This window comes from Ursus arctos, unplaced genomic scaffold, assembly GCF_023065955.2.
Source record: "Ursus arctos isolate Adak ecotype North America unplaced genomic scaffold, UrsArc2.0 scaffold_10, whole genome shotgun sequence".
Classification (NCBI taxonomy): domain Eukaryota; kingdom Metazoa; phylum Chordata; class Mammalia; order Carnivora; family Ursidae; genus Ursus; species Ursus arctos.
Window position 1 is genome coordinate 63,890,735 of NW_026622764.1, and position 19,179 is coordinate 63,909,913.

The 19,179-nt window shown below is 38.0% G+C and overlaps 1 protein-coding gene across 6 annotated transcripts in view; it reads right to left on the minus strand.

Moving 5' to 3' along the window:
* Nucleotides 1-19,179, minus strand: part of NBEA (neurobeachin) — a 662,109-nt gene that overhangs the window by 23,811 nt on the left and 619,119 nt on the right. For 4 of the 6 annotated variants that reach the window (XM_048215508.2, XM_048215507.2, XM_057309226.1 and 1 more), the window contains 2 exons: nucleotides 18,068-18,235; nucleotides 1,354-1,443 (listed from right to left, as the gene is read on the minus strand). In XM_048215508.2, coding sequence (XP_048071465.2) covers nucleotides 1,354-1,443; nucleotides 18,068-18,235 — 258 coding nt within the window. Of the gene's footprint in view, nucleotides 1-1,353; nucleotides 1,444-1,763; nucleotides 1,827-18,067; nucleotides 18,236-19,179 lie in introns of all 6 variants that reach the window. The other 2 variants (XM_048215504.2, XM_057309222.1) reach the window with 1 other exon arrangement.

Genomic DNA, 19,179 nt, shown 5'->3' on the forward strand with positions numbered 1-19,179 from the left:
TTCAGTAAAAAAATCAGTGAAAACCCACAGCTTAAAAAATAAAATTCCTTCTAAAATGTTTCTCAGAAAAAAAAAATTCACCACCTTCAAATTAAAGAGGGAAATGCTGTACAATTTGCTAATCAACTGAAAAAGGACTGTTTGTTATGCAAATGAGCTTTTAAAATTCAGGCTGAAGTGAAAAGAATATTACCTTTTCCCTCGTAAAACAGGAATAACAGTTTTAATATAGGAGCTAGCGGAGATGACGACACAAGCTAACATTTATTGAGAACGTACTGCACACCAGGTGCTGGTCTAAGTGCTCCACGGTATTAAGTCGTGAACTTCTCAGGGCAGATGGTGTTTTTGCTTTCATGTAACAGATGCTCACATAAACAGAGAGGTTAAATACCTTGCCCACGTCATTCCCTAGTTAGAGGCAGAGCTGGTGTTTGACCCGAGTGGCTCTCGAGCGCTTGTCCGTATCCTGCCTCTGCAAATTATCCCTGTATTTTTGTCCTTTTCTTAAAATGAGCTACTCCCCCTACCTCACCTTGCCCCCGAAGATTAAATTGGGCCATATCATATTGTGTTGATACTAGGTTTTCATCCTACTTTATAAATCAGATCTAATTTCCGTGCCTGTATGTGTCTGAATGCGTTCATGCAGAGACATATAGAGTCAGAGAAGATGGCGATTTTTGTGAATCCCACATTAGGCGAGCGTAGCAGGATTTCTTTTATTTATTTATTTATTATTTTTTTATTTTCATAATAATATTTTTATTATGTTAGTCACCATACAGTACATCCCTGGTTTCTGATGTAAAGTTCGATGATTCATTAGTTGCGTATAACACCCAGTGCACCATGCAATACGTGCCCTCCTTACTACCCATCACCAGCCTATCCCATTCCCCCACCCCCTCCCCTCTGAAGCCCTCAGTTTGTTTCTCAGAGTCCATAGTCTCTCATGCTTCATTCCCCCTTCTGCTTACCCCCTCTTCTTTATCCCTTTCTTCCCCTACCAATCTTCCTGGTTCTTATGTTCCATAGATGAGAGAAACCATATGATAATCGTCTTTCTCTGCTTGACTTATTTCACTTAGCATTATTACTCAGCTATCAAAAAGAACGAGTTCTCAACATTTGCTGCAACATGGACGGCATTGGAGGAGATAATGCTAAGGATTTCAAGGTAAGAACCGCACACCCCTGTTTGTCCGCGGGGTATCAGCACCTACTTAGCCTGGAGAGTTAACCAATCAATCGAGAAGCCTTTAAAAATGCTGCTAAAATCACTATTTTATTTGACATGTACCCAGGTACAAAGGAAGCCAAAAATTTTCTGTTCGGGCTGCTCTGTCTTACCAGGTGCATGGCAGAGCTCCGAGGCGGATGTGGCTCGATGAGCAACTGAGATGGCGTCTGTCCAAAGTTCTGTATCTGCGCCTCCATGGCCTGCAGGGGAAGGAGAGCGAGTGTCATCATCAATATGCATCAGCGAGAGAGGTCAACACACTCCCTGACAACGCAAGTGTATCCCAAGTCAGCCATGAAAGAAGTCCAGAAAATTCACCCAGTGCTCTCGTCTCAGGGTGCAGAATCATCCAAGTGTTAGTATTTTGTAGACAAGCTTTGCTTCCTCCTTCCAAACATGCTTCCGTTAACCAAGTCACTCTTCTTATTTAGAAGCTGGGGTTAAACGTGGCGTGTTAAACCTGTGAGTGCATGCTGCTGAGGCCAAGGAACACGTCTAACACTAAACACAACACGGCTACCTTAATAAAGTCCTGCGTGAGGAGGAATGTGTGGGGATCTCTAATGAAATAAGCTTCCGGGATCTTGGGAAAAAGAATGATACAGATGTCCACCAATAATTTGAAATAAAATTCAGAAAATCATAGATTGCAGTCAACACAGAGGGTCATCGCTAAGACTTTCGTATAATGATTAATGCTGGCCAAATTTTCACTACCAAAATACATATTTTAGCATGCTATGCTGTTTTCAGATGAATGCTGAAATACTATTTAACGTCTATAAGGTATTAATTCATTTCTCTCCAATTTTTTTTGAAATTTTAGAGATAACTAGCCCAAAGAGGAAATAATTCTTTGGGCACCTTGAGCTATGAAATATTTTATTAAAGCCTGTGCAGATAGAAATATTAATGAGATTTTATGGCTTCCAATGACTAAAAATAATTTTGGATCTCAAACTGTCTGGATTGTATAATATGCCTTTTTCTGTGTGTATGCCAAAGACATAATCTTATAGGAGATTTATGTATTTCTTCTCTATATAAATACTATAGGCAAAAAAATTTCAATATATTAAGCTAGACTAACAGAAATATTTTTCCAAAATACTGTTAGCATGTAATTTAAGCCAACAAGGAGAAGCACAATATTTACAATGGTCATTACTCTGTTACCATGCTAATTTTTCCCCTAAAATTGTGTGCAATTTGGTTGCACATAAAAGTGAAATACGAAACTCATTGCTGAGTGCTTAGGAATGCAGGTAAGGTGGTAGATGGCTCTCAACGCCGCGCAGCCACTAATCGCATCACTATCTACAAATTTCATTTATAAAGTACTTAAATTTAACAATCTGTCTGCCTCGACTGCATTTCAAGAAAATGTTTATCAATAAAAATGTGAATTTTCAAATTTATTAGCCATATTAAACATGAATGCATCATTATTTGCCATATTTTAGCAATTGCATAAATGGGGCTTTGGTTCTTTTATTTGCAGAGGCAATAGGATGAATTATTAAATCTCTTTAAGTGCTGTCCAAGTTTAATGTATCCATTTATTTGCACGATGTCCACCCATATGCAAAGTGTGACTATTTAAGTAAATCGCATTCACATAGATACCATCATACTTTATCTCCCCGGTGCAAGATTTACGATTATAAAAGAGGGAAGAGACCATTTCCGGTTAGGTTCACATCATGAACAATAAACTCTTGAGAGTTACTTGAAAGAAAAAAAAATAGTAGTTTCATTGTTAAAGTTGCCCTGGCTTGAAAATATCCACTACCTAGCTTAATATATCACAAACAGCTAAGGTCGCTCTAACAAGAGGTGCCCCGGCTTGTGTTCAGACTCCCCCCAGAAAGAGGACTGGGGTGGGGTGGGGAGGAGGGTAAACACAGCTGAGTCTCTAGTCAGTGCCCGTACTTAGTAGGTAGCCTTTAAAAGGCCACAGAAGGACTAAATCCACAAACACGCTCTGCTTGACTTGATTTTTGTTCCGAAAGGCAGTTATTAACACTATACTCAAAAATCTTGGGAGACTCACTTTCCAGAAACCTGAGCAGTTCTCTTCAGTGGGCCTACCTCCGATCCTTTCTGGACTGAGGTAGAGTACGCACATGTATTTATTTGAAATGACTCTCGAATGGCATCAGGATAAATATTAAGCTGTGATCAAGTTAATACTGTGGATGTCACCCTCTCATGAAGACAGTCTATTCCCTACGCTTAACATTTATTTACTCATTTATTTTTAATAATGAACTGAATCCCTCTTCCTTGTGAGCCACATCACATGCCTTCATGACCAAAAGTTCTTATTCCAATATTTACCTTGTGGCTCTCTTGTAATCCTATCAGTAATTTCTTAACCTCTGATTTAAAAATATACAGATCTTTCTGATCTCGAAAAACCACACTGCCTCCTCTAAGTTCTATTTCTTGTCACTACCAACACGTTTGAATGGGGAGTGAGCACCCACTGATTTTCTTCACCTCTCCCCCGTCCCGTGTTTTCTGTCCTCCCCCACTTTTAGCAAGTCATCAATGTCTTCTTTCTGTCAAGAGGGAGGAACTTTACATGGGAGGGTGTCTGGGGATAGACACAGCCCATTCTGTAATCTATGAAGCATAGCAGCTGAGAGCTTGTTCTGAGAACTACTCCCGATGTAGGAGAAAATGCCTCCCCTTCATGCGAACCTTGGGCAGCATTCTAAATCCTTCCCAGACCCCCTAAAAATCATAATGAATGTCCTTCATATTCTCATAGCACTTCCCCCCCATCATGAAATTCAACGCACAGCTCTTTACATAGGTCTGTTTGCTCAGGCTGCTAATCTTTGCAGGTCAAGGCTGTGACGTAGTCCCAAGAGAGTCCAAAAACACTCACTGACTATAGAAGTGGGGCAACGGTGGGACATTTGTGCAAAACTGAAAGGTAGCACAGAAAAGGAAAAGCACAGTAGTAGAGAAAAATCGGGGCGCTTTACTGTCACAGTTCAATACTGCAAAAAACGACCCTAACGAACGTTGTTAGATGCTTACTCTATGCCGAGGGATAAGAAATCAGATACCAGCCTGCCCTCAGGAAGTTCTCAGCCCATGAGGACACAAGATGAGTAGTGATCAGGGCACGCAGTAGGCAGAGCATCACAGTGGCGGCCAGCCCTGAGTGCGAGGGAGCCCAGGAGTGAGGTCTACATCAGACTCAGGGTGGAGGAGGCTACAGGGAGAGCAGGGCTTCCAGAAAAGGGACATGAGCTGAGGTCTGGATGTTAAGTAAGTATTGGCTAGTCGACAGCAAAAAAAGATCGTTGGAAATAGGATTTAAAAAAAATTCAACATATTTCTATTTTTCTACACATTGTTCTGTGTGGGTTGAAGAGACTTAATGCTAGTTTTATTTATTCATGAAACATACTTATCGAACATCTACTATGGACTGGGTACCGTTTTAGATATTTGTGATACTCATCAACCAAAACAGAGATTCGGGCTCTTGCAGAGGTGAACGTTCTGGCCAGGACGGCATAGGAGCTTACATTCAGCCAGATGTCAGAAGCCAGCAGCCCTTGGGCTAGAATCAGCTCACAGGTATGGTTTTTATTTGAGCCAACATTTATAGGTCAGAAAATCTCATACAATAAATTGGATTTTTTGGCTTCTCTCAAAAAACCCAGAAGAGGTGGTTCATCAACATTCCTGCACAGCAACTCCTGTCTAGTGCCAAGGCTCAGGGGCCCTTTTGTAACGCCCACCGCTCGGACCCAGGCATGCACTGCCTCCTGGCCCGCTTCACCGGTTTCCTCCGTCTGACTCCTGCAGACTTCGGCATTTGTTAATCCTTTCATAATCTACTACCAAAACATTAATTTGTATTACAAGGAAGCTATCACTTTATAGATCGACAGTAGTCCTGCCCTCATCCCCGGGGTATATGGTCCAAGACCCCAAATAATGCCTGAAACTGTGGATAGTACTGAACCTTACGTATGTTGTTTTTCCTGTACATACATACCTATGATAAAGTTTAATGCATAAATTACACACGGTGAGAGATTAACAGCAATAACTACTGATAAAATAGACCAATAATACACTGTAATAAAAGTTACAGTGAATGTGGTCTCTCTCTCAAAATACCCTATGGTACTGGACTCACCTCTCTCCTTATGATGATGATGTGAGATGGTAAAATGTCTATCTGATGAGGGGCACCCGGCTCAGTCTGTTAAGTGTCTGCCTTTGGCTCAGGTCATGATCTCAGGGTCCTGGGATCGAGCCCTGCATCAGGCTCCCTACTCAGCGGGGAGTCTGCTTCTTCCTCTCCCTCTGCCCTGTGGACCCCACCCCACTCGTGCTCTCTCTTTCTCAGATAAATAAAATCTTTTTTAAAAAAATGACTAACTGATGAGATGAAGTGAGGTAATGAGGTAGGCACTACGACCTAACATTAAGCGACTGCTGACCTTCTGAGGCTAAGTCAGAATCACTGCTTCCAGAACATGGCTGACCGCTGGTTACTGAAACCGTGGAAAGCACCGCACTTTCCACGGAAGCAGGAATGAACTGATATTGAATGTGTGAGCTCATGACTTTCATAATGTGTATGAGAGAAGAGTAAAACTTGTGAAATAAGTCTGTCACTCTCACCTCATCGAATCTCAGATGTTATCCATTGTGAGAAGTGTCATTAATTTATATACTATTAAGAAATTTTAAAAATGTTGCCAATTAAACTACGATCCACTATTGATTGTAAGACACACTGCGATTTGGAGTGCGGAGATGTGACAATGACAAGCATCTCAGAATCAGTAAGTGATCGTAACTTTTTACATATAATAAACAGCACTAGAAGTCTTACACATTTCATATAAATCTAGCATTGGTAATAGGCTTAAAACAGTAGATTTTTCAAACCAAATGTGACTGACAAAATCTTTGGTGTTTTACAAATAAGAAAGACCATGTAAGGAGGGCACCTGTTGCATGGTGCACTGGGTGTTATACGCAACTAATGAATCATCGAACTTTACATCAGAAACCAGGGATGTACTGTGTGGTGACTAGCATAACATAATAAAAAAACATTAAAAAAAAAAAGAAAGACCATGTATTTATGTGTGGGCAACCCTTTAGTGGCATAACATGACAATACGGATCTGCTGGTACTTAAACAATATTCTTTCTTAGGCCTTTGTAATCACTGAATGTGGCATCTTAGACTAAAGCTTAGACTAAAGCTGCTTTATATACACATATACACACATACATATGTGCATCCACTTTAATTAACTGAGCGTGTGTTTTCTCCCTTTTAACCAGCACTCCGATCTAGACAGAGGGCTTCGGCGCGGAATTGGACATTTCCACATCTTGGGCTGGGTGCTGCCTACATGGCAGCATACCTATGGGATGATTCCGCCCTCCTGCTGCTCCATAGCATTTTCCCCCCGCCTCACCCTCCGCCAGGTTAATCACTATTTTGATGATAATTAAATTGCACCGTGAAAATTATCATCGATTATTTTTTCTTTTCTTGAACTTCTGATAAGTAGAATCATACGATACCTATTTGCATGTCTGCCTTTTTTTGATCAACACGTCTGTGCGATTCATCCCTGCTGTTCTGTGTATCAATGTTTTGTTGTTGTTGGGGCCATGATAGCGTCCCACTGTATTCATCCACCACAATCCGTCAATTCTGTCCATGGATATTTGGGCTGCTAACAGTTTCAGGTTATCATGAATAAAGTTGCCTAGAAAATTCTTGCACGTGTCTTTTGATGGAGGTGAGCAGTCATTTTTGTTGGGTGCATAACCTAGGTATTGGGTTGCCAAGGTAGAGGGTAGGAATACTTTGTTTTACGGCCGAGTTGTTCTCCAAAGTGATTATACTGACGTCGTGTATTTATTTGTATAAGTATCTGTGAATGCAGAATGCAGTGGTCAAAGCTGTAAATAAAGTGATGATTCAGGCTATGTGATCTCTGAAGGTACTCCTATGCTGAAACTCTTACACATCAAACTCAATTTTATCTCAGAAAACAACCACATAAGGAAATCCACTTTATTTCCTCACCAGGAATTGTTCAGCTAGGAATGAGAAGTAAGTTAGTTTCTTAGAGTTCTACATTTTAATTGGTACATGGATTCTTACTTTTTCTTATAAAAACTATATGGTTGAATACTGAGCAGTTACCATGCACTTAGCTTTTATTTTTCTCCCCAGCTAAGACCCATCAAGAAATAGGTAGATCATAAAATTAGGAAAAAGGTTTCTTTTTTTTTTTTTTTAAAACACTTTGGAGGGACTTCTAAAATATGGAATTTTTCAGCGGTAAGCAGAGAAATAAAGAAAAATGTGGCCTAAGTTACGAATAGCATCACAAAATAAGTAAACTTGAACAGTGACTTTCAGATTTCATTACACACAGAGGACACATAACTCAGTATTACCTGCTTATATGTAATATAAAGCTTCCATTAGGAGAAGTTCCTATTAGGGACAGTTTCCTGTTTTCCCCTCCCTACTTTCTTGTTAGGCCTGCTTTGTAAAATCCTCTAGGACCTGCCTACCAAGTAACAAAATTACCCACATTTTCATCAAGCTCTCTCTAGTCTTCTGCTACTCAAAGGTCAGAGCCAGGGGTACAGCTGCCTCATCTATGCCCTGCGCAAAGGTGCCCAGTTGGGGGGCAAATGAGGGATAGACGCTACGAGGGATAGACGCTACCTCAAATGCTGAAGGAAGGGGCACTTTTTATTATTCATCCTTTTAATGAGGGTTTATTTTTTAATTTGCATAAAGGGGCCATATGTGTTAGCTATGGCTGTGACACATACCTTATTCCTTTGACCTGCTGCACCTCTTGCTTAATTGCTTTTATCTCCTTCTTGCTTTCCCTCCCCACCCCCCAAAATGCCACCTCCTCTATAAATACAGATACATAGCTGGGATTAAATCCTCCAAAGAGGAAGTAAATATGCTGTGGTCTAGGTGCATTTTACGTATGCCTGTTAATATGAAAGATTTCAGAGCCAGGGCAAAATTACAAATGGCGACGGGTAAATGATAGTTCAGAGTGATGTTCAGATTACTGATAAATTCAAAATATTCTAGAAGAAAGAAATTACTATTTAGGCGAATAAGCATGCTTTCTGCCTCCCCCTGGGTTTGCTATTTATCTAGTGCACACCCCCTCTGGTACCCAAGAGATAAAAACTTTGGTTAATCTTGTCTTTTCCATAATACAAGTAAATTTAACCCAGATACATTTTCCTCCTGTAGAATCTTTACAATGTCTAGTCTTTTGTGTAAACGTAATTTAGTATTGTCTTTCTGATGAAATGTCATAAGGTCTAAGTGCCATGAGAAAGACAGTGTGAGGAAGCTAATAAGGAAAGCTGTCACATGACCTAGTTCATCCATTTTGCTTGGTCTGTGCCATCTTTTAAATTGTTTTCCAGAAAAGTCAGCATTTTATAAAGTACGACAGGTTGTGCTACCCACAAGGCAAATATCAGACTATGCTGAAATTCCTAATTATTGATAATTTTCAGAAACTTCAAGATAAAAATAGCAAAAATGGATTCCTTGGGAACACAGAAAAGGATTTTCTAAAAATGTCCTTAGGATCATGTTATCTCATTTTATAGCTCGTACTTAGCATGATTTTATTTTAATGCTTTAAAGTGGATATTCTTTTTTTTTTTTACCAGAAAATACACCTTTGACACACAATTAAAAATATATATGTGATTTATATCATCTTTCTGTTCTACCTCCAATTCTACCAATTCTATACCAAATAGGAAAAAAAAATGGAATTTTGAGAAGTTTGAAATGATAAGAGAAAAATTACTTAATGGCAGACTGTATTTTAACTGATATGCTTTTGCTTCTGGTTTATTGTTATAATAAAACAAGATCATATAAAGCATTACTTTTTAATGCTAGAAAAACAGGAGCAAAATAAATCAAGAAAATAATATCTGCACTTTATTATTTCTTGCTTTACAAACATTAAACTATATAAAAAATTAAAAATGCTATTTTATATTCAACCGCTTCTAGTTTTTCATAGAAACTACACAATAGAAGAATAAATGTTTCCTTTTAACAATCAGCTGCATTAAGGCTAAGTCTATACTAGCAAAATTATTAGAATATTTCAGCAAATACTTAATAACTCAAGTAAAAAAAGAACCACTTTGCCGTAACTATCAGACTATGTTAGACAATATTGAGGGAGAGGATTCTGATTGTTCATAGACCTGCCCTCAGTGCTTGGTTTTATTCTTTTAGTATAAACCTAGAAGAAATAAAGAGGAGAATTATCCTCTTGCCAATTCCCATTTCTTCCTTGGACTGATGAGTTATCATGATGATATTACTTATCTGACTTAACAAATGAGCGCAAACATCAGTGAATGTGAAAAGCAAGCACCATGCCCTTTGGATAAAATAATGCTCTGTCCAGAACAGTTCTTCTTCCAATTAGGTCAGTGCCATTGGTGGCAGGCTCACTCAATTTTTATATTTAAAAATAAGTATAAGGTAACTCAGGTAGGAAAAGTACATGTATTTTAATGTGGCAGGGAGTGGCTGTTCCACCCCGCATGCCTTAAATAAATTTGCCTAAAGCAGTGACTAACTCAGGGGGAACACAGAGCTGAGCTGGACCATCTTCCTTGCCCTCGGGGGGGGAACCGGCCTCCCCGGAGACTGCATCCCTGCTACTCTCTTGCTCCTTTATCCTCCCACTCTTTTCGGCCAATGAGAGCTCAGGACAGGAAACAGGAAGGGGATGTAAAACTTATCCTATGGTTCTTCCCTGCCAGGTTCCAGTTCGGTGGTTGGCTGGGTTGCAGTCTTCCCTTTAAGGCCACAGCTCCACATCGTGGAGCCCACTGGAGCTCGATCTCATGACCCGAGCCGACCCCAAGAGTCAGATGCTTAACCCACTGGGCCACCCAGGAGCCCCAGCAGATGATGTCTTAAGGATTCTTCCAGGTTTTTTGTTCTTTGCTCACTTTTGAATTGATCATTACATAGTACATAGAATCAGTACAATGTCCCTGCCAAATTCTCCCTGATGGAACTGATGTATACAAAGCAAACTCAATGCTGGCTGATTCAGGAAACGGAAGATGGGGGAAGGTGGTGGTGGGGGAGGAGGAAGGAAAGAGAAGTCGTAATTTTCCTCACCACACAAAATAAGTTCACTTGGAGAGTCTGATCATGGAAAGGAAATAATAATGAAAATAATAAAAGTTGAGAAGATCTGCCTGGAAGTGGAATGACATCCAGACAAAGGTTTACCAGGTGGTGGTATAAACATTACAAAATGAAATCATATATTTTTGTTAGGCTAAATTCAAATTAAAAATAGTATTGCATGTATTTGGCAGAACAAAGTGCTCTTCTTTGATTTTGACACAAACGGGAAACAGTAATTTAGATACACTATATTGAGATTTCAAATGGCTGTAAATAGGCTCATTATCAATATGTTGAAAACCCTTAAAAATGAGCTCTGAACATCTAACTGAAATGCTTAGGTATTTAGATTGAGTAATATCTACTTCAACAAATTGAAGCATGCAATATGTTTTGAATAATTGTTAATTTATGCTAAGGTAACAACTGTGTAATATAACTGAAATCTATGTTAGTAGAAGATAAGGAAATCCCTTCCAGCTATTTCTATTACAAACAGCAGGCTGCAATTTTCAGCCTTCTTCCTTGTGTAAAATATGACTTTAGATGCTTGTGAAAGCATTTGCTGTTAATTTCTGAAAATCAATAATTAGCACTTCTCAACACTATGCAATAAAAATAACACAAAGACGAGAAAAAGCACATCTCACAGAAATGACACACATCCCACTTCGACTCGCTGCATTATTTATGCTTTTCTAGTGGACGATTGATGACCATGGACTAGCTAAGGACTGCAGTAATTACAAGGAGAAAAGATAAACCTAAATTAAAGATTTATTCACTAATCAAAATTAAATATGTGTCATTAATTTTCTTGATACTAATTTCTATATAGAAACTTTAGTCACTGATTCTTTGCAACGCAGGCCTTATTGCTGGGGGTGAGGAGCACACAGACACATCGGACTCTATACTCTTGCTCGTTTTAAGGATCAGAATATTCTTCTTGTTTCCCAAATGATTCTTTAAGCTTAAAAGAATACCTAATGTAGATTTCCACTTCCATAATTTAAAATGGAGGGGTTTTCTTTCTATTTTATTTTAATTTAATTTAATTTAATTTAATTTTATTTTATTTTTCTCTTTCAATTTGGCTTTTGAATTTGCTCACATTTTTAACTCAGTAAAACTTCCAGGAATTATAGGGGAAAATGAAGATGGTTTTAAGAAATCTTTATCAGCCCTTTTGTTGATCATTTGTTGCAATCACGTCGCAGAATAAATGCCCAGGAGAAAACCCCTGGATATTTCGCAGATGAAGACAATTAGGCATCACGGCCCTTGTAAATGGACAACACTGTGCTACAGCGCACTCAAGCGATCCACAAGGGGGGTGTTGCTACCCCTTGTCAGACAGAAGAGAGGAGTCAGAAATGGGGGAAGGAAAAGACAAGGGATGACAAAGGCACAGAAAGAATAAGCAATGACCAGACGGCCATCAATGTCCTCACTACAAATACCTTAATTTACATCATTAGGATGAAAAGTGGGTTAACTTTTTCCTTATACATTTTATGAGTTCATCTTCTAGGAAAGCCAGCATTGTAGCTGTTTTGGTTAAAGACATGTCTGTCTTGTGGTTCTTTTTTTTTTTTTTTTTTTTTAAGATTTTATTTATTTGACAGAGAGACAGCCAGTGAGAGAGGGAACACAAGCAGGGGGAGTGGGAGAGGAAGAAGCAGGCTCATAGCAGAGGAGCCTGATGTGGGGCTCGATCCCACAACACCGGGATCACGCCCTGAGCCGAAGGCAGACGCTCAACCGCTGTGCCACCCAGGCGCCCCTGTCTTGTTGGTTCTTGACAGCCTTATCATGTCAGGTTTCTGTAGTAGCAGGAATGGTTCAGCAAGAAAATAAAGTGAAAACTGAAGGAATCTATTCTACTTCCTTTGGGCATATTCTCACTATAGCAGATCCAAAGGAATGCTTTGCTATCCCTGTCAGATCAAAGGAAGAGATAAACGCAGAAAATATAATCTAAGAAGACCAAGAAATATTAGCAACAAAAAAATTAGACTAAAAATGCCACACTTTTATAACTACTGGCAATATAAAAATTTAGCATTTAACACTTTAATATTTCCGGCATAGATGAATGTGTATGTATGCATAAATAAATATTGCATGGCCCATATGTTCTAATAGTTTGCCAGCAAAATAGCCTTTTGCGATAGGCTTGTGTATATACCTCTCACTGTTGAAGAGAAGTCATTTAAGTCATTTTTCAGTTTGGTAGTGTTGACGGTACATATGATGATATAGAGAAATGAATTATTAAAACAAAAGTTTTTCCAAGATATTTCATTTAATTATGCTTTTAGATAATAATAACTAATGTCCATGTAGTGCTTTATGGTTTACAAAGTATTTTCCCATATCTTTTCTCATATGCTCCTCAAATACAGACCCATGAGTTAGGTATCATTTGTGTTATCATTTTATAGGTAGGAAAACTAAGGTACATAAAAGTAAAGGGAGTCACTCAATGTCTCAAATTGTAATGACTGGCTGTGATGAAACCTATTACCTGGTTTCTACCTTTCTATCGTATTTTATTGCCGGTTACATACCATATAATCATACTCTAAGGCAGACAGGCTTGAGTAATTATATCCATGATCGGAAGAGTGATCCACTTTAGAAACAACTTAGAATGAAATGTTCTTCACTAATTATAAGAGTACAGTAAAAAAAAAATCATGACATTTAATTTGTAATCTCTACTAACCAACTATCGACTATGGCTAGTGCCTTTGGAACTCTTGAAGACAGACAAAACAAGTTTTTCTGCAAAGTGGTTAAAATAAACAACGAACGAAATGGCTGAGAAAGATTTCTTTCTTTCCTTCTTTTTTTTTTTTTTAGAGAGAGACAGAGTGCAAGTGAAGGGGGGGTCAGAGGGAGAGAGACAATCTTAAGCAGGCTCCGCACCCAGTGCTGAGCCAGATGCAGGGCTCGATCTCATGACCCAAAGATCATGAGCTGAGCTGAAATCAAGAATTGGACACTTTACCAACTGAGCCACCCAGGCACCTCACTGAGAAAGATTTCTTAAAATTTCCCATGTAATTCCTGGTTTTACTGAGTTGAGGATTTTACGAAATTCAAAAGCACAAACAGAATAGAAAGAAAAACCTTACAGGTTAAATTAGTGAAATGGGAATACACATTAGGTGTCCCTCATTTTTAAGAATCATTTTGAAAGTAAGAAGAATATCATCTCCAAAACTAGGAACTATTAGTAAATACTGTTATTTTAAAATTCCTAGAAAGTAATGGGACTAAAGCAACCCTGAATTGAGAATCAGGAGACCTCACCTAAATCTGACTCTGACGCTACATAGACGGGTGTCCTTGGAAAAATTATTTAATAAGACTGTTGGCCTAGATTAATGGTTTTTAACTGAGGATGTATATGAAAGACCTGAAAAGGTTTTTGTTTTTCAAAATAAAGCTGCTTCAACCCTTTCCCTGGCTATCCTGAGATGCCCATAGGATGGGGAGTGGGACAGGGGATAGGGAGTTAGATGGGGTTCGATGGATATGGCAGGTGTATTTGAAAATAGTTGAGGGCTGGGGATATAGAAGACCATTAGAGTTAAAAATTCAAAACTAGGTAATAGGTACATGGGAGTTTCATCACACCATTCTCTCTACTTTTGTAGGAAGAGGAGAAAAGCTTTCCAGATCTTCTTATATACCTATAGTAGACAGTGCTTCTTAAACTTAAATGTCTCAGACGAGTCACTGGCGATCTCCTTAAATGTATGTTCTGATTTAGTAGGTTGGGAAGGCCTGAGAGTCTGAAGTTCTCAGAAGTTCCCAGGTGATGGTGTTACTGTTGGTATGGACCACATTTGAGTAGAAAGGAGTTAGAACACCCTGGGACCAGATAATTACTAACTAGAATATTCTATTTTCTCAGCCCGTCATAGGATGGAGTTTCTTGGCCATCATTTGGTAAGTAAAAATATAAAGCAAATCACATCATTTTTATTAATATGTAAAAATAGTAAGAAAGAATATTCATTACCATGCTTAAAATTACTGCTTCAATAGTCAGTTGAGCTCATCTATGAAATAATGTGTCTAGAAGATTATAATGTAAGCCAAGACTTAAGACAATTTAAATAATATCTAATATCCAACAGATCTAGTGTTTACATATTAAGAAGCGCTTTGTACCAGAACTGTTCTGTCATGTTTCTGCCCAGAGGCTGTCATGATAAAGTTTATTATCAGTTACTGCTTTACAAGTATAAAATAAGTTAAGCTGTCATATTTTTCTCAGGCAAAGATCCTAAGCTGTCAAAGAATGTCAATTTTAAATCTGACATAGAGAAGAAAATTATCTGTTATTCTGACCTCTAATTTCTTGACATTTTAATGCCATAATTGCTGTGGTTAGTGCTGCTTCATGATTTCACCTGTCAAGGAAGAATGAATCAATAACCTTAAGCCATTTCTCAAATTTTAGCCCTAACTTCAAAGCTCAAAGTTATAGGCAGATTGTGGGATATATATATATATATATATATATATTTACAAAAGGGACATATATTGATATTCATATATTAAATATTGTTTAAATCAGTGTTTAATTTAAGCATCAAAAAATCATCTTCCTTAGGCTAGCTGGAGTTTAGTATAACTATAACCTTCCTTTGGTTTTATTTATGTGAAATGTAATGATCTTAGTATTTAAAAAATACAAAGACAAACATTATCGAATAAAAGAAATTCATTAAGCTAGATAAGAGGGCTAACATTTTGAACACTGCTTTTTCCAAGAGTTTGTGTCCAACCATTCAGGTAGGTATCAACTTTCTCAAGTCATGGTACCATAACACAGACCTCTGGGATCTCAACATTGACGTTTTCATAAAAGATGTTGTGCCTCCCAGAGGACCCCCTCACAGGGGAAATGTATACGTAAGGAGGTATAAATGGCTACCAAATAGTGAATATACTGCACACTTCATTCCTCTTATCTACAGAGTTTATTGCGTGACAGTAGATGCTAAGCGCTGTTTAGGTTGGCAAACGTATTTCATGTATTATTCCTCCTTTATAGAGAGAGCAATTGAAGTAGATGGAGATCAAACGTCTTGGCCAGCATTAGATAGCTCACAGATTTTAGGTGGGTTCTCATCTATCGAGGGTTCCTAAATAATATTGCAGTATGTTTTGGGGAATATGTTAGTTTGTGGGGTACAGGAGATAAGGGGGGGAGTGGGGAGAAGGACAGTTAACTCATGTCCCTTGATATCATTTCATCTGCGATGGCTGCAACATAATAAGCAGTTTCTTAGCAGTCTTAAGGAGATAAAATATCTTTCTAAGCAGTCTTGAGTTGAAAAGGTCCACAGGGTCAGAGCTAATGTCTCTCTCTGCTGGTGTGTGCTTGGGCCTCTGCTGGCTGGTGGAAGGAAGGTAACCGTGTTCCAGGTACATGCTCTCTTAGGGAGTATTCTGAGAACAGACATCAGAGTTTGTGGGTCAGGGAGGCAGGTGAGGAACTGGGGTCGGAGGACATATCTATCATAGAATAACTCTGGGAGTTTCTCTAGTGAAACCTCAGCATTCAGCAATTATGTGCTCAGAATGAGAATGCTAGAATGAGAGTCTTGAACTCAGGCCCCCTAATGCTTGGCGGTCTACCTCACTATGAAGGAATCAGGGGCAGTAACATATTGTTCAGACCATCTACATAACAAGCGGCCATCATGGCTGAATCACTCCCATCCAATAAAAACTTTTAAAAAATTATACATTTTCATGTAATGTTTCATTAGGAAGTCCTATAATTTGATAATTAAGGCCCATACATAGTTTTTTCCCCCACTGTCCAAAGCAATGGTGTGATATTTCATAGAAGCAGGTATTTTTATAGAATTCAAAAAACACAATATCTATGTAAAGAAAGTCTCAATTCTAATTCCATCTTCTTTTTATTCTCATTTATCATTTTATTTACTCATTTAAATATGAGAAATCTGAAAAAATATGCTCAAATAAATTATCCTTGACTATCAAAAAAAATAATATGAGAAATCTGCTATTTTCCTGTCCATTTTAATGCTGTCTTGCACTTTCACAAGATATGCTTAAAATATTGTATTTTTCCAAAGTGGATCAAGGACAGAGCGATCTAATGGGTAAAATGTAAGATGAGATATTCAGGAACAAAAAGGCTGATGGTATTTAAAAGTCAAAAACCAATTTGAAGGTGGTCTTGGGTTAAGAGATAAGCTAGTCCAATTCTTTTTTGATTCTAAAGGTATTGGTTCTAAAAAGAGAATATAATTTGTAAGGTGTTTACAGAACCAGGCAAAGGTATATTGTGAAAATAGTAATTAAGCTCAGAATTATCTCCTATAAAATAATCTGATTACAGTTTGTACAGTACTAAATCAGGTGAGTATAATGGTTTGCAGAGAAAATCCCTTCTTTCACCCATGACTTTCATAAGATCTGGCTTCTCTCTCATTCGTTCGTTCTCTGTCTCCATCCCCTTCTCCCATTTTCAGGCACTAATCCATTTCCTTGCACGTACATGATATAACACTGCACCTAATGACGTGCTTACAATGTGTTCTCTGAATAGTTAGCCCTAAGGGTCCAATGAGCACCGATCTCAAGCCTCTCCCCTCTCTTCTCTGCTTGAAGCCATACAAATGGAGCCATTTTGTTTTTGTAGAGGTATGTAAGAAATAACTTTATGGATGCAAATTCTTCTTGTAGAGCTTTATTTCCCAAATCTACAAGTTTTCCACCTCTAAAATTAAAAGTAAAAAAATAAAACAAGCATTCCACTGACGGGAAACGTAGCCATGATTGCTTGTTTTGCACACAGCAGATGGCCGCTATAGCACGGAATGGAGGCTGGGACGTGGCTTCCTGGCAGCGAGACTTACCCAGCAGCTGTTGCTCCTTTACTCTTTCACCTATCTGAAGTCATTTTGTGCAGTGTGGAAGTGATTTAAATAATATTTTATATGAATATTTTCAGTAAAAATACTTATGCACATAGTAGAGCACATAATTCCCAACTGTTAGCTATAAACTTTCAGGGTAAGAACACACAGGAATAAAAATACTCTACCCTCATCTATTTTATTGATGTATTTCAAAGAACATTCTGGAATAAAATACTATACCCTAATCTACTTTATCAATGCATTTTTTGAACATTCTGTCTGGAAGTCTGTAATTTTGCTTTTATTAAGAAAATATATACTGGCAGCTTATTTTAATGTGAACAATTCTTATTCAAATATTCAACTAGGTTTCATTAATAACACCCACAGAGCATTAAGCATTTTAATGAAGATGCTGAAATAAAACAAGTAAAGTAGGGATATCGAAGTGCATTATATGTGTCTACAGTTCAAAAGAGAAGAACACAGTGGTCTCATTACTTGGTTTTGACATATAATACTCATTTTCCTACATTTGTCAAAATGCTGAAATTTATGTTTCATAAAAGTTTATGTTGAAAAGAAATTTATACAGAAAGAGACGGAAAGCCAAATTTGTGTTTGAGAGATGACCGAAATCTTTGGAATAATATGGGATTTAACACCTACCTCCCTGAGCACAGGGTCAGTGATACTATCCAGGTTCACAGAGCCTTCATAGGTTAAGTAGTGAAAGACATTCAGAGCACGCACTGCTTCTGGTCCTCGCTGTTTGTAGCCAAATATAAGGTCAATCCACTGATGGAGTTGGCAAGAAACAAATTCACTTTCCAGGGCCTGCAATGAATGAGTCAAGAAAGAAATAAGAGACTATACAAACTTAGCAAATCTCCCTTTTTCTTACTTTGAAATATTCTATGTAAAGAAGTATGATATGCTCTTTGCATTACTATATTTTATCTCTATGTATTAGATGTCCTGTTCCTAGAAATGGCAAAATAATAAGACACAGACCTGAATGAGAATGTTCTCTTTCCAAAATGCTTAACTTCCTTGTGGCTCCATTATGTTTAGCTTATGATCTTTCATATTACACAGGTTTCTTAAAAAGACACATTCACGTTTAAAACAAAACTAATTTGAAGTATCTGTTTTAATTTTACAATAATTTCTCATTTTTAAACATTAGTTTAAAATTAAAAAATTTCATTAGAAACTTTGATATACACTTATTTTCCTGCTTAGTCTTCAAATTTATCATAACACTACCACAAGGGGATGCCTTCCTTTGGCTACAAATGAACTCTTGCTGTTACACAGTCTAGGAATCACTGGGCATTTTACATGTTTGCTGCTAGTAGGAAATGAATGCAAATTACTGACAGTCAATGACCATACTAAGCTTCCATAAAGGGTCGGAAAAACAAGAAGGCCTTTTCGTTTCCTAAGAAGCCATCATAAGCTTCCTGGAGGTATCCTGACATGTGGGCATGGAGTTCTGCTCATACCTGTGACACGAATAGTGCCGATTACTGTACGGTTCTCTAGGTCTCTCACTTACTGCATCCCCTTGTCATCAATTTCCTATTGATTTTAAGAGCACACTGATTTCAGCAACATGAACAAAAGCTGTAAGAGCTAGCTTCTTAAATTTCAACTAAGTGTAGCCATATTAAACAATTTTCTAAATTACAGCTGTAACTAGATATGTGAATGAAGTCATTCTCTGGCTTCACGACCCTGATTTCCAAGGCGTTGACACCAATTTGGAATAACTTAAT